This window comes from Erpetoichthys calabaricus, chromosome 3 (assembly GCF_900747795.2).
Source record: "Erpetoichthys calabaricus chromosome 3, fErpCal1.3, whole genome shotgun sequence".
NCBI classification, from domain to species: Eukaryota; Metazoa; Chordata; class Cladistia; order Polypteriformes; family Polypteridae; genus Erpetoichthys; species Erpetoichthys calabaricus.
The window spans coordinates 216,065,542-216,082,779 of record NC_041396.2 but is presented as its reverse complement, the minus strand read 5'-3'; the positions used below and the strand labels follow the sequence as shown (position 1 = coordinate 216,082,779).

The 17,238-nt window shown below is 38.6% G+C and overlaps 1 protein-coding gene across 1 annotated transcript in view; it reads right to left on the bottom strand.

Moving 5' to 3' along the window:
- tbc1d32 (TBC1 domain family, member 32) overlaps positions 1–17,238 on the bottom strand; it is a 229,058-nt gene that overhangs the window by 10,950 nt on the left and 200,870 nt on the right. The window contains exon 32 of the mRNA XM_028797791.2: positions 3,649–3,789. Within this exon, the coding sequence (XP_028653624.1) occupies positions 3,649–3,789 (141 nt within the window). The remainder of the gene's footprint in view (positions 1–3,648; positions 3,790–17,238) is intronic.

Genomic DNA, 17,238 nt, shown 5'->3' with positions numbered 1-17,238 from the left:
CTTTTATAAGAATATAAACCACAAATATTTGATCAACACAACATTAAAACATCTTTTAAACAATTTACATAGATTTTGTAAGACTGGCTCATGTAAAAATACACTTCATAATGTACAGTATGTGTATATTAAGTCAGCATTTTTCTTTCCTGTATTTTAGTTCTCTCTGGAATTGCTTTTAAAAGAAAACATTAATAAGTCTGCTAAGTAAATATTTCTTTCAAAAGATACCTGAGAGAAAAAAAAAACTCTTGTTTTAAGTGTGTAAGAGCCATTTGCTAGTTATTTAAGTTATATTAAACGTTTGTTTAAATATTAGTGCATAGTCTATGGGAGGTTCTTATAAACCCCACAAGTAGAATTGAATTGGTATATTCTAACTACTTCTTGCCTCTGTAACTATAAAATAGTCTCAGTTAGAGACCTGCCCTGCCGTGTGTAAGGCATGGCGGGCAAACAGTTTTAAACCGCGTCTTATGCCCTTAATAGTATGAAAGTTAACGTGCTCTATTAAATGTACAGTGCCATACATTTGGAGTGTACTGAAGGTGAAGTAAAGCATTTTAAGTATAGAAACAACTGAAGTTTGACAAGAAAAGCTACGTTTATAGAACAAACATTTATTCTACGTTTGTAACAACCTTTTTTCTTTATTCCTGTGTGGACTGTTTGCTTTGAATTTTCACTAAATCTTTTAAAACGAACTTTTGGACTGAGAGATTTCTTTCTGCACGCGTTTTACTCATAATTGATCCTCCCTTACACACCCGCAGCTACAAAGTTGAATGATGAATAGTTTTAGCACAAATCAAACAGTTTAGGCCAAGTTTAACTTGTTCAATTGTCAGATATTTTAGTTATTTAAATAAACTGAGAAAAGTAACTTGAGCACTTCAAATTCTTTAAAAAGCAATACCAGTAAATGCTCTATAAAATTAAAAAGAATGCAATGAAATAAAGCACATTTGCCCTCTGTGACCTAAATGGTTTCTCCTGCAAGTTTCTTTCTAAGAACTTATGATTGTATTTCAGCTTTCTTTTCTTTCTGAGATTTTTTTTGCCAATTACATTCCAGAAATAACACATCATCCAGCACCGACTTTCTAGTCAGGCAGGCCATACAGTGTATGAACGCATTGTTATTTAAAGTTTTTTTTTTTTTTTTAGCCACTACACTTTCTCCTCTTAGTACAATCTACACTTCATCATGGTTTTCAAATGACAGCTTAGATCTGAAAACTCTGTTCCTCAGACAAAAGGGGCTGTGGGGCAGATTGAAGCCACAGTTCCATTAAACCAAACTACAAAGACAGAAATTGGTTATATTGTATTGTATGTCTTGACCTAAAATGCACAGATTCTATGGAATTTCAGTGACCTATATATTGCTTTTGTATACTTAGATTTGCCCTACATCAGAGTAAGAACATGTTTGTTGTAAAATCATTATTTGAAAATGCTAATACATTTATAGATGAATAACAGTAGCTGTTGTGATGAATTCTGCCCTGAGTGCAATTCCATACATATAGAAATCACAACACCACAGTGAATACACTTTTACTTGCTAGGACTAAATAAACTTGGCACATAAGCAAGAAACCCTGATAAAATAATGTGGAATCCTGATATGTACAGTGCTATTCATGGAATGGACACAGAGGTGGTCCACTCCTACGAGTATTTGGGGGGTCTACATTAATGACAGGTTGGACTGGTTTTGGAACACAGGGGAACTATAGAAGAAGGGCTGAATAGGCTTTTTTTTCCTTAGGAGACTGCATTCCTTTAATTTGGGAAGTGACATCTATCATAACTTCTATATCTATGTGATGGCCGGTGTGATTTTCTACACTGTGGTGTGCTGGGCTGGTAACTTCACTTCAAGAGAGGCCCAGCAAATCAACAAGCTTATTAAAAGGGCAAGTTCAGTTATGGGAAGCACTTGGGACCCTCTGGAGGTCATAGTGAAGGACAGAATTAAAACAAAACGTGCCATTATGAACAATGCTGCACATCCCCCTCCCAGACACTTTAACATTGAGGACTTTAAGCCAATGAATCATTCGGCAGAAGTGTGTGAAGAAACGCAACTGGGTCTCCTTTATACCAACAGCAATATGCCTGCATACTGGGACTGGGACTGCCAAGTCAGAAATTTTCTTTCTTTTGTAATTTATGCTTTATAGTCATTCCAGTGTGTGTTCAGACTAAAGTGTGTGTGTATGTTTATTTATTTAGCTACTTACTTACTTTTCTATCTATTTATGTGTTTATAGATCTAAAGAGTTTCAGTAAAAAGCCAAATTTCCCCCCATGGGACAAATAAAGTTTGTTCGTTCATTTGTTCGATCTACCTATCTATCTAAGCACCACTTTAGCACTTTTTAGTTAAGCACTTTAACCTGATTGATATATTGAACAGCACAGAAATGTTGGTTAAATGGTGATACAAGGAAATAAGTGATCTGTATGCAATCCTAGAAAGAAAGATGATTGATTAGGTGATTCGTAGCTTAATCCATACTGAGCCAATTGGAAGGATGATGCGTGGGCCTTTCCAGCTATTCATGACAACAAGCACCATAGTCATAAACTGATTTACATACGCAATAATATTCTCAAAGCCACAAATTAATTCAGCGCTGTGGAAGGACAAAGCCTAACGTAGCACTCGATTCAGAAAAGGAAACAGCCTTGGATAGGGCATGAAGCCATCACAGAGCCGACTCACTCACACACACACCCACACTCACATTGGATCTATTAGACTTCAGGGTTGTGGAGGAGTAAAGCCTAACCAAGTAGCAGTGGATTTAGAAGTAATAACAGCTTTGGAACCACCACAGAGCACACTCACAAACACACACACTCACATTGGATGTATTAGACTACATTGCCATAATATTACAGCTCTCTACAATAGTCAGTAAACACTTGACATGGTTACAACCTGGGCCACAAGAAAGCAGAAGCTGTTTTACTTGTGTGAATTTGCACATATACCGCATAAAACATCTGTCACTTGCAAATCAAAAAACTCTGTATCATGCGGCACTGATATAATGATATGCTGTAATCAAAATGTGTGTTGCCCCTTAGCAAGGACAGAATTCCTCTTATTAGCCTTCTTTAAAATAGTTTAACAGACCACAAAAATTAACCGCTGAGCTTCAAAGGCATAGCTCAAAATGGTGGGATGTGCAGCTGTAAATGTAGAAAACAGGCAAAAAAGAAACCAAAAATAGTAAAAAAAAAAAAATAAAAAATAATAATAAAAATGATATTGACATAATAATAATATTTTAAGCTTACTGTAAAATAAGCCAATTGTATACATAGGAAGGCACAGCAATGATGTGAGTAACGCATGTAAAAACTGACATGTTGCAATGCTTGATCCTTTGTATGAAAAAGTGCTACAGAAATAAATGTTGTTGTTGTGTGTCACACCGCAAAACTTAACTCGCCAAAGCTCACAATGCACAAACAGATTTACTTTAGAGAGTTAGCCAATAGAAAACAATTATTATAATGTTATGTAAGTACACATGTAAGAATTCTTTAACAAGTCATCACCCTTTTGTATTAAGCAAATGACATAGTAAGGACCTGGAAAAGGATTTTCATTTTATTACTTGGCATTACCTGAGAGGGAGTGAAGCCTGACATTCGAAATGCAGAAAAGACGAGAGGCACTTCTTTCATCAGCAACATTTCAACATAGTGTGCAGTGTAAAAATACACTGGGTGAATTCCAGACTCTGCTGTTTCTAAAGGAAGATGACTCTGACAAAAAAAAGTACAAATATAAATGTAAATAAAGCTAATCCAACAAAGAAATAATTCACTGTTAAATAACAAAAAAAAAACATTAATGGCAACATCACATGTTTAAAAGTAACAGTCATTTATTGATTTTGTTTGAACCACAGCCATCTTATGATGAAATAATAACCCGTGGAGATGGAAGGACACCAAAATATTATTAATATTAAAAAAAGGAATATAGTTTTTATGCCGTGCTGAAAAAGTGGGCTCAGAAAATGGACGGACAGCTGCAGCAAATGTAATTATGAAAGAATCGCTTTTTACTAAACAAAGCATTAATAAAATGTTTAGGTACCTACACACTGCAGGGTAATGATTAAAGACCTCCAGAATATTTTTTAATAAGTATCTGGTAATGTGCAATATTCTACAATGATAAATTGCTGTTATAAAAATCTTTATAGAGAAAAATGATAACATAAGACCTCACAGCTGTATGTTCAGAGCGTAACAAACTGAGGCTGAAGTACTGATTGAATCGTACAGAATCCTACAGCTGCTTTGAGAAACTCATTGCTGTTTTTATTTGGTTACGTCTTGAGATGATGAGCCATGACTATTGAATTTGCTTAAGTAAAACATTTTTCACCTCAAACTGCCCTTAAGTTTGAAAAAAAAAAACCCCAAAACACTTGTATTGATTGACACCTAACATATCCTCAAAAAGTCATTCTTGATATCCAATTATGGATGTACACTTGAAAAAGGACCAGGCACAGATATCAAAGCAAAAGCAGACATTCATTAACTTAGAACAGAAGATAACATGACCAGTACCCACAAGTCAATCCTATTTAGGTAGCAAATGTACCTGATGTTACAAAGCATCTTAACAGGCAAGTGGAATTCTCATAAAGCATTTATACACTGAAGGAAAACTTGTTAATGTAATACAAAGTAAAAGAACTATGTAGAATGGTATCCAATAAAAAACAGAATACAAAAGAATTAATTTTTTTAAGAATAAAATGATTAAATAGACAAAACTTGTGTCAAAAAATAAAGCTAGGATTATTACTCACATCCCTAACACACATTATCAAGCAAAACAAAGGCAAATCTACCAAGTTACAGGGTATAAAAACCAAAGAGTACAAACAGAAAAAAACAAGGAGTTGCGAGGCACAGAATCTAGCTAAGCAGCCATCCACAACTCATTGCATTGATATTATTTAATGAATTAATTTGAGAAAGTAAAAGGAAATATGCCTTTTCAATTTAACACATATTTGATAAGCTAAACATCTACACCTAAGCTTCATTATGTAGTTTTTACTTTATGTGACAATGGCTAAAGAAGCTAATATTAAGTAACAGACATGGCACCAGTATAGGACCTGGGTATATGCCCATTCTTTTCTCTCATTAGCCCACTCTGCTTTGCAGTTTAGCTGTTCAATTATTATAATTATTTTTTTTAACACTAGGGCCCTGCTCGCTTCGCTCACCGACCCCCAGGTATGGTTTACAGGATATACAATTTAAAAAGATTGTTTTTTTCATGGGAATTGTTACATATGCTTTATTTTCACTTTTACTTTAAAACTTTTGTAAAAACAATACTTGTCCTTTATTTCCAGCCCCAGGTGTGGTTAAATCTTTCTCACAGGACGTATAACGCACGCTAAGGAGATGCCGTCGGATCATCTGCTGTCTTTCTGCTGCTGGTGAACTGCGCGTTCTGCTTGTCGCACTGCGTGTCGATCATTTAAAAGCCTGTACAGCAGCTGTCCTTTTGCTAAGGTTCGGGTCCATGCTTCATGCGACGCATGCTGCAGCAGACGCTCCTGCTACGCAAGCGTTTTACTGTTTATATTTGCGTGTGTACTTTACGTAAATATGGAGCAATCCACCAGGTGGCAGTGCGAGATATTATCACGGTGAGAACTGGTTCAGCTTCGCTGTGTTGTGAATTGCCTGGAACACCCATTAAATTCCGATGAAACCTTACTGCAATATGTCTGAAAAGGATGTTTAATTATTAAATCCATCAATCCAGGGATATGTCCATTCCAGCTAGCATTGGGCACAAGGCAGAAACAGTCCCTGGACAAGGCATCAGCTCAACGCAAGGTGAATACAAGCACTCACATGCACTGGCGTCATTTTAGTGTCACCAAATCTGCATATCTTTGGAAGGAAACTAGAGCACACTGTGGAAACTTACCAGGAAAACATACAAACTCCAGGCAGGGAATACCAGAGACGTGACTCCCTGCAAAACAGCAGCGCTACCTCTACGACACTGTGTCAGCCCCACGTGTGTAATTGTTAACAGTGTTCATTATTTAAACGAAATTAACAATTTATCTTTAAAATGTAACATATATACTTTAATACATTTCATCATGAAAGTGATAAAGTATAAATCTAAGGATTCTAAATGTGCAGAGAGTTGGAATATCATACATTTAATGTGTTCTGTGTGGTGATCTATTGCTGTTTGCTGCTTCTGTCAGGTCACGAGGAAGCCCTAGAAAAAAAAGACAGCACAAAAGATGGTATGTGAGACTTTTAAAATGAATCGTGTCATTATGATCGGGGAATATGCCACGCTTGAATATAAAAGCACCACGAATGCATCTGTATGTCGGCATTTTGTTTCACCACATCGAACCATTCATCAAACATCGAAGCGCGCACATTGATCCCGTAGGATCTGCAGAGGGGCTTTCTGTCACATGTTGATAGTAAACAGAGACTCTGACGTCACATTCCGACTTTTATCACACTGCGCTCCCTGACTTTTTGCTGGTACTGCAACTCGTGCACGTGTTGCGTTAATTTCTGAGGACCTGCTCAGGGGACGCGTCAAATGAACGCTGGGAATGCATGGCAGCCATGATGCGTGTGCATACGCGTTCTGAGCGTGAAGTATAAACGAGCCCTTAGGAGAAGCAGTCGGATCATCTGCTGGTTTGCTGCTGCTGGTGGTGAGCTGCGTGTTTTGCTTGTCACACTGCGCGTCGTTCATTTCAAAGCCTGTACAGCAGCTGTCTTTTTGCCACTTTGCGTCTCTCTGCCGCTCGCATTGTGAAGAGGGGAGGGGGCTGAACACATGCTAAGGAGAAGCGGTCGGATCATCTTCTGGCTTGCTGCTGCTGGCGAGCTGCTTGTTCTGCTTGTCGCTTTTCATTGTTTTAAGACTTGGGAGCACATGAAGTGTGTCTGCCAAAAACATTGCAACAACTGCTAGGTTAGATGTCTGTGAACTTGTTTTAAATGTTGTCTCACTGCCTTGTCTCGCGTGATGTTAAAGTGTCTCTCATGGGAAGTCAAATTGTCTTCCGAGAAGATCACGTCTCGTCTCCCTACTCTCCCTCCCAATTTTTTTTTTTATAATAGAGAGAAATGACAATTAGCCTGCATTGCATTCACACAATTTAATATGCATTTCCCTTGATTAAACTATCAACTAATTATAAACATACACAGCAAAATCACCAGTATTACTTTATCACTGTAAGAGTTAATTTAACTCTTATAAAGTTTTTGAACAGTGTATATGTGGATAGTGATTTTATAGTGTATGTCTACCTAACAAGGCTTCGAAAAATAAAACTGACTTTAAATTTTACCAACCACAGCTACTCAAAACAATGGAAGCTAATAGGAGGTTCACAACTTGTAACTTACTGAATATACAAGTTGTGTACATAGGCATTGTTGGAACATGATCAAAGCATGAAACATGATAATAATGTCTTGACAAACAAACCTCAAGGTTTCATTAGTGAAAGGACACAAACAGGACTACAAAATGTTCAGAGTTTGATGTCAGCACTGAAACTATCAATTATGCCAACGGCAATTAAAAATCCTGTATGTACTTATTTACGTGTTTGGCTGGCTCATTTACTTACCCAGGGTGACATGCAACAATTGAGATACAATTGATTACATTTCTTCTGCTTTTCCAATTGAAGATATTTGCTCAGGGTCACACAGGGTCAGTAGCGGTATTTGAACCCACAACCTCAGTTTTAACCTCAGGGCTAACTTTAGCAATGGGTTTGCTGCCAGTTCTACCAGTGATTATGCTGAGAAATCTATAATCACCTCGCTGCAAATTGTCAAAGGACTGTCAAAGGTCACAGATTTGTCTGATATTCACAAACCACCGACTCAATCACCTTCTGTTATAGCTGGTAAAGCACACAGCTTTTTGTCTCATCAGTACAACAGTGTTTGATTGGAATATGGGATATTGAAACGTGATTTTGTTGATAACTAATTAAGGAATAAATTCACTTGTAGATTCAGAGACATTGGACTGGACTGGACTTGTAAAATGTTTTTAAATTGAATTTATAGTTAGCAATATTAGCAGTAACATCAGGGACAAATTTAGGCCCACTGTCTTATGAAATCCCAGCACAGCTGTTAAGAAGATGAAGTCATTGTTAAACAGTATGGAATGAAGTACAGGAAATTGCAGTTGACAGACTGTGTCCAATGTTTACTACGACCACTGAATTTGATGTCAGATGGAGTGCATAATGGGCACAACCAAAGCAGCAATAGGCAGGAGGGAATTCTGCAGAAAACTGTCAAAAGAGTCATGCCTTCATCTGCAGTCAAAGCAACTAATTAAGTGCAACACATGAAGTAAGACAGGCAGGAGCACCAGAGCAAAGAAGAAAGAGCCTGGGAAAAATAAAATGTCATGTTCTCCCAGAATGCTAGGAGGCAGGGGACACCAGCAGTGCTTGAAACCTTGATTTAGCATTTAAAGTGTGTTAGAATTTCAGAACATCTCACAGTAGATACCAAGATTGTTCCTGTGGAGACTGTATACCATAAGGGCCGTCTGGAGTGGCAGCAGTGAGCCAGAAGAACACTGGATTAGCAGATCAGAGACTTTACCCTGCCTCACCCATAACAGTTGCCAGCCAAGCATCCTATCACTGAAACAAATTACATTTAGTTGAAAGTTTCCAAAATTTTAATCTGAATGGCCAAATTCAGAATTGCTTCACCTGTAACAGTTTTACAACATTTTATATTTGTATAACCTGTAACACTTTGTATTAAAGACAAATCACCTGGCAGCACTTCTCTCATTGTTAATGATATCTTTATGCATTTAAAACTGCATTTTTCTTAGCATAGAATGATAATTTGTCTCCCTTTGAATCAAAAGCGTAAAATGAATCCTGCTATAAGAAAAAAAAAAAAGCTGACATTTTGCTGCAGAATAATTAAATACTAGTAAGAATTGCCAAGATTCCTTTTGTTCCCCGGATGTCCACTGAGGCACCTGTTGTTATACAACTACTCCCATGTGCTCCACCAGCTTGGCTGTAAACCTGTTCTAATGATCTGAATCTTTTCTCTGGAAAAAAGGAAATCTTTATTAATATAGCATTTGTCATACCTTTGGTCCTGCTTGAAAAATGGATACAAAGCACTAATCCCATTACTTAATTAAAAGACCTGAGAAAAAATCAATTACAAGTGATTCTGCTTACGACCAGTATTTTTAGATGCTAATTTTCAGCTCACAGAATTTCTGGTTTTCAAGACCATGTTAGATGCTTTGGCAGGCAAAATTCACTAATCTATAAAAAAGGAAATGAAGTGAAGCCAATATTCCATTCTTAGTTTGTGCTTAGCATTATTCCAAGCTACCTATGCTCATTTTGAAGTTCTAGAGACACTACACTTATAATGCAATTAGTTTTTATTACTGCATTGTTCTTTACTATTATTTAATTGTATGCAGGAAGATGGATGGATGCATATAACCAAATATTTACGGAACAAATTAAAGAAGAGTTTTTGTTATTTTATTAGTTTTTTTTTTCTTCCGAGGCAATATGACTGGACTTGTATTTTTTTTAGCCTGCATTAATCCATATTAGATAACACACAGTAACAAAGGCAGTGTATTTTCTGCAAGGAAGTTTTAAAATAATACAACAGATGACTTTCATATTTGTAAGTGGTATTGTAAATTGCTTGTATTACTTATACAAACAGAAAGCAATAACACTGTAATCAAATTTAGAAAACCTTCACTGTAACATTGCAGTTTCCTTGAGGATAACTGGCAACAGCTTCTGTACCATCACTGACATCAGCAGAGCAAATTGCAATACACTGACTCTTAGTGAAATAATGCAAGGAATGTTATTAGTAGAAAGACCAACTATCATTAGTGTTCTCAAAAGGAGTTTACCAAATCTGAATGAAAGACTGTGTTATTGGAATAGTTCAGTTCATGAACTTAATATTTAAGTGACTCTCAGAACTATACAGCTTTGATTAAAAAATGTTATAAAAAATCTGATGATTGTCGAGAAGGAAACACAAAAAAAGAAATGGTCTGAATTTCTGACTAATGAGCTAAGCCTCATCAGTGTTAGCAAGGCTATTAAATTATTTTGTAACAAGAATCCTAAGCGAGCACTGGTTTGATAGTAGTGTATTAAAAGGAGTCTATATTCTAAATACATAGTGAGAAAAAAAGAAAATTATACTAGATAAAATTTGACTTTAGCTCAATTTTGTAACCAGGGCAAGTTCAATGCAGGGAAGTCTGTTGATTGGTGATTATAATGAGCTTTGTAAAAAGGAAAACATAAATGAGTGTACCACAAAAAATCTATTCCTTTTAAAAACCTTATATTTTGAAACAATTTTAAGTTAACAATACTTTATTATTTGAATGAACCTGTAGTTTCTACACAAACAGTCCTGTAACAAAAATACTAAAAACCTGTTTAAATTATAGTCTATAAACTACAATAAAAATATATGCACCATATATAAAGCAAATTTTTAAAAAGGCACAATATTAATAAAAATAAGACAAAATAAATCAGCTGAAAAGCAAATTCACTACTTTTTCCAATATACAGGATATGTCATGCATAACAAATGAACAGCATTATAAATTTACAATGAAACAATTAAAGTTTTCAAGGTTTGCTAGGGATTGGTAAATTTGTTTGTGGATGGCCACAGTGGCTGCTGGCTGTTGTTTCAACTAATTTCCTGATTCCATTTAAATTGTTTTAATTGACCTCCTCATGTATTCAGGCAGCTTCCTCTAGCTATCTGTCTGCTGTCTCTGAAGTGAACAATAATGTGATCTGCTGCATCGTTGCAGGAAGAGAAGGTGGGGCACCGCCTCCTCCATCCACTAGCAGATGGCTCTGTTGTGCAGAAAATAAATAAGCAGTACACTCACCTCAATAATTGAACATATTTTTAAAATGTGAACAGAAAATGGAGCTTAGCTGGCTATTACCAGATTCTTCCAGTTTTCCACGATATTTTCATAGTTTCTTATCTAGAAAAATAAGCACTTTTGGAGCATGTGAAATTTTCTTCGTTCCTAGTGTAGTTAGCCTGTGTTTGGGTTGCTTAGGCAGGTCTTTTAACCCTGCAATGTTCTCAGCATACCTTTGCTAATTTGTGTACCTGTGCAGCCCGGAAATTTTTATTTCTGTGGCTCTTATAAGCAACTTATTGATTGATTTCTTTTATGATGCAATTTAAAAGGTTCATGAACTTGCACATCTCACTATTATTGATTAGTGGTCATCATTACCATTTTGCCCATTGGGAAAAAAAGTGGAAATTTATGAATATTCATTTAAACCCAGCCACAGGGGATGTACAAACCAGTGTGTTTCTTCGTGCCAGTCCCAAACCTGGATAAATGGGGAGGGGTTATGTCAGGAAGGGCATCCGGTGTAAAATTTTGCCAAATCAATATGTGGACAACAATACAAATTTCCATACCGGATCGGTCGAGCCCCGGGTTAACAACGACCGCCACCAGTACTGTTAGCCAACAGGATGCTGGCGGAAATTGGGCTACTGTTGGCTGAAGAAGAAGAAAAAGAAGAAGAAGAAGGGGGATACGTGTCTGGAGGTAGGAGGAGAGGAGGAAGATAAAGAGAGTGGAACTGAGGGTAGGAACTTTGAATGTTGGCAGTATGACTGGTAAGGGGAGAGAGTTAGCAGATATAATGAAGAGAAGGAAGGTTAATATATTGTGCGTGCAAGAGACTAAATGGAAGGGGAGTAAGGCCAGGTGGATCGGAGGTTGATTCAAATTGTTCTATCATGGTGTGGATAGGAGGAGAAATGGAGTAGGGGTTATTCTGAAGGAACGGTATGTCAAGAGTGTTTTGGGGGTGAAAAGAGTGTCAGGCAGAGTAATTATTATGAAGCTGGAAATTGGAGGTGCGATGATGAATGTTGTTAGTGCATATGCCCTGCAAGTTGGTTTTGCGATGGAGGAGAAAGATGATCTTTGGAGTGAGTTGGATGAAGTGATGAACAGTGTACCCAAGGGACAGAAAGTGGTGATTGGAATGGACGAGGAGGTGATGGGTAGGTATGGTGTCAAGGAGAGGAATGAAGAAGGTCAGATGATAGTGGATTTTGCCAAAAGGATGGACATGGCTGTGGTGAATACAGTGGTGTGAAAAACTATTTGCCCCCTTCCTGATTTCTTATTCTTTTGCATGTTTGTCACACAAAATGTTTCTGATCATCAAACACATTTAACCATTAGTCAAATATAACACAAGTAAACACAAAATGCAGTTTGTAAATGGTGGTTTTTATTATTTAGGGAGAAAAAAAAATCCAAACCTACATGGCCCTGTGTGAAAAAGTAATTGCCCCCCTGAACCTAATAACTGGTTGGGCCACCCTTAGCAGCAATAACTGCAATCAAGCGTTTGCGATAACTTGCAATGAGTCTTTTACAGCACTCTGGAGGAATTTTGGCCCACTCATCTTTGCAAAATTGTTGTAATTCAGCTTTATTTGAGGGTTTTCTAGCATGAACCGCCTTTTTAAGGTCATGCCATAGCATCTCAATTGGATTCAGGTCAGGACTTTGACTAGGCCACTCCAAAGTCTTCATTTTGTTTTTCTTCAGCCATTCAGAGGTGGATTTGCTGGTGTGTTTTGGGTCATTGTCCTGTTGCAGCACCCAAGATCGCTTCAGCTTGAGTTGACGAACAGATGGCCGGACATTCTCCTTCAGGATTTTTTGGTAGACAGTAGAATTCATGGTTCCATCTATCACAGCAAGCCTTCCAGGTCCTGAAGCAGCAAAACAACCCCAGACCATCACACTACCACCACCATATTTTACTGTTGGTATGATGTTCTTTTTCTGAAATGCTGTGTTCCTTTTACGCCAGATGTAACGGGACATTTGCCTTCCAAAAAGTTCAACTTTTGTCTCATCAGTCCACAAGGTATTTTCCCAAAAGTCTTGGCAATCATTGAGATGTTTCTTAGCAAAATTGAGACGAGCCCTAATGTTCTTTTTGCTTAACAGTGGTTTGCGTCTTGGAAATCTGCCATGCAGGCCGTTTTTGCCCAGTCTCTTTCTTATGGTGGAGTCGTGAACACTGACCTTAATTGAGGCAAGTGAGGCCTGCAGTTCTTTAGACGTTGTCCTGGGGTCTTTTGTGACCTCTCGGATGAGTCGTCTCTGCGCTCTTGGGGTAATTTTGGTCGGCCGGCCACTCCTGGGAAGGTTCACCACTGTTCCATGTTTTTGCCATTTGTGGATAATGGCTCTCACTGTGGTTCGCTGGAGTCCCAAAGCTTTAGAAATGGCTTTATAACCTTTACCAGACTGATAGATCTCAATTACTTCTGTTCTCATTTGTTCCTGAATTTCTTTGGATCTTAGCATGATGTCTAGCTTTTGAGGTGCTTTTGGTCTACTTCTGTGTCAGGCAGCTCCTATTTAAGTGATTTCTTGACTGAAACAGGTGTGGCAGTAATCAGGCCTGGGGGTGGCTACGGAAATTGAACTCAGGTGTGATACACCACAGTTAGGTTATTTTTTAACAAGGGGGCAATTACTTTTTCACACAGGGCCATGTAGGTTTGGATTTTTTTTCTCCCTAAATAATAAAAACCATCATTTAAAAACTGCATTTTGTGTTTACTTGTGTTATATTTGACTAATGGTTAAATGTGTTTGATGATCAGAAACATTTTGTGTGACAAACATGCAAAAGAATAAGAAATCAGGAAGGGGGCAAATAGTTTTTCACACCACTGCACATATTTTAAGAAGAGGGAGGAACATAGGGTTATGTACAAGAGTGGAAGAAGATGCACACAGGTAGATTACATCCTATGCAGAAAAGACTGCAAAGTGGTGGCAGGGGAAAGTGTAGTTAAGCAGCATAGGATGGTGGTCTGTAGGATGACGTTGAGATCAAGAAGAGAAACAGAGTGAGGGCAGAGCCAAGGATCAAATGGTGGAAGTTGAAAAAGGAAGACTACAAGGTTGAGTTTAGGGAGAAGATGAGACAGGCACTGGGTGGTAGTGAAGAGTTACCAGATAGTTCGGAAACTACAGCAGATGTAGTAAGGGTGACAGCAAGAAGGGTGCTTGGTGTGACATCTGGACAGAGGAAGGAGGAAAAGGAAACCTGGTGGTGGAATGGGGAAGTGCAGGGTGTATACAGAGGAAGAGGATGGCAAAGAAGAAGTGGGATAGTCAGAGAGATGCAGAAAGTAGACAAGAGTACAAGGAGATAAGGCGCAAGGTGAAGAGAGAGGTGGTGAAGGCTGAAGAAAAGGCGTATGATGAATTGTATGAGAGGTTGGACACTAAGGAGAAAAGGACCTGTACTGATTGGCTAGACAGAGGGACCGAGCTGGGAAAGATGTGTAGCAAGTTAGGGTGATAATGGATAAAGATGGAAATGTACTCAGCAGGTTGGATAATGGATGGATGGATGTACTCACAAGCGAGGAGAGTGTGTTGAGCAGATGGAAAGAGTACTTTGAGAGAACGAGAGAGAGAAGAGGTTAGATGATGTGGAGATAGTGAATCAGGAAGTGCGACGGATTAGCTAGAAGGAAGTAAGGACACCTATGAAGAGAATGAAAAATGGAACGTTGGTCTAGATGACATACCTGTGGAAGCATGGAGGTGTTTAGGAGAGATGGTAGTGGAGTTTTTAACCAGATTGTTTAATGGAATCTTGCAAAGTGAGAGGATGCCTGAGGAGTAGAGAAGAAGTGTGCTGGTACCGATATTAAATAATAAGGGGGATGTGCAGGACTGTAGTAACAACAGGGGGATACAATTGACGAGCCACAGCATGAAGTTATGGGAAAAAGTAGTGGAAGCTAGGTTAAGAAGTCAGGTGATGATTAGTGAGCAGCAGTATGGTTTCATGCCAAGAAAGAGCACCACAGATGCACTGTTTGCTCTGAGGATGTTGATGGAGAAGTATAGAGAAGGCCAGAAGGAATTGCATTGCGTCTTTGTGGACCTGGAGAAAGCACATGACAGGGTGCCTCGAGAGGAGCTGTGGTATTGTATGAAGAAGTCGGGAGTGGCAGAGAAGTACGTAAGAGTTGTACAGGATATGTACGAGGGAAGTGTGACAGTGGTGAGGTCTGTAGTAGGCGTGATGGATGCATTCAAGGTGGAGGTGGGATTACATCAGGGATCGGCTCGGAGTCTTTCTTATTTGCAATGGTGATGAACAGGCTGACAGACGAGATTAGACAGGAGTCCCCATGGACTATGATGTTTGCTGATGACATTGTGATCTGTAGCGATAGTAGGGAGCAGGTTGAATAGACCCTGGAGAGGTGGACATATGCTCTAGAGAGGAGAGGAATGAAGGTCAGTAGGAACAAGACAGAATACATGTGTGTAAATGAGAGGGAGGTCAGTGGAATGGTGAGGATGCAAAGAGTAGAGTTGGCGAAGGTGGAGGAGTTTAAATACTTTGCATCAACAGTATAAAGTAATGGGGATTGTGGAAGAGAGGAAAAAAAGAGAGTGCAAGCAGGGTGGAATGGGTGAAGAAGAGTGTCAGGAGTAATTTGTGACAGACGGATATCAGCAAGAGTGAAAGGGAAGGTCTACAGGACGGTAGTGAGACAGCTATGTTATATGGGTTGGAGATGGTGGCACTGACCAGAAAGCAGGAGACAGAACTGGAAGTGTCAGAGTTAAAGATGCTAATATTTGCACTGTGTATGACGAGGATGGACAGGATTTGAAATGAGTTAGAGGGTCAGCTCAAGTTGGACGGTTGGAAGACAAAGTCAGAGAGGCGAGATTGCGTTTGTTTGGACATGTGCAGAGGAGAGATGCTGGGTATATTGGGAGAAGGGTGCTATGGATAGAGCTTCCAGGAAAAGAGGAAAGCCTAAGAGAAGGTTTATGGATGTAGTGAAAGAGAACATGAAGGTGATGGGTGTAACAGAACAAGATGCAGAGGACAGAAAGATATGGAAGATGATCCACTGTGGCAACCCCTAATGGGAACAGCCAAAAGAAGAAGATTTCTCGTGTTCAGTAGTTGATGTTAATATATGTTTTAATATGTTAACATCATATATATATATATATATATATATACAGTATATATATATATATATATATATATATATATATATATATATATATATATATATATATATATATATATACAGTATATATATATATATATACTAATAAAAGGCAAAGCCCTCACTGACTGACTGACTGACTCACTCACTCACTCATCACTAATTCTCCAACTTCCCGTGTAGGTGGAAGGCTGAAATTTGGCAGGCTCATTCCTTACAGCTTACTTACAAAAGTTAGGCAGGTTTCATTTCGAAATTCAAAGTGTAACGGTCATAACTGGAACCTCTTTTTTGTCCATATACAGTAATGGACTGCAGCTCGCTGGCCGTGGGAGGCGGGGTTGTGGGGGTTGCGTATCGCGTCATCACGCCTCCCACCTAATCACATGAACTGACTGTGAAGGAGAAAGGACGGCCTTATATGGCGTTCGTTTATAAAACAGCGGACAAGCTGTGTAAAGGAAGCTTCACAAAAAAACAGATCCTTAACAAATTGTTATTGGTATATTTTCCCTCAATTTAAAAAGGTTTTCTTTTCTTCTTAATTAAAATTTAAAAGCAATACTTCACCGCTGTGAAGCCCCTCTAGCGCTGACGTCCGAGGTTCGATTACCGTAAGCGAGTGCAGTGAGTGTGTACGCCTGATTAGCCAAGAATAAGGGGGAAACACGTGTCGCGTACTCTTTGCATTATTTGACAGTAAACTATTTTCAACCATTCTATGATCTGCTTCTCACAACTGAAGGCACCGTGGCTGATGTTAGCTGACTTGCTGGCCAACCATAAGCGTTACCTGTTAGGTAACCACCCACTCACTTCACTCCCTTATGGGAATCGAACCTCGGACGTCAGCACTAGAGGCGAAGCCCCTAAAATTGCGCCACGGCATGTGGTTCGTTTATTTGACAGCATGTAGATCGGGGTAATTACATTCATGGCATTCGTAGTCTGATTCACAATCTGATTGTATGGGTGGTTACCTACCAGGTAACGCTTATGGTTAGCCAGCAAGTCAGCTCGAAGTGATCACTCGTG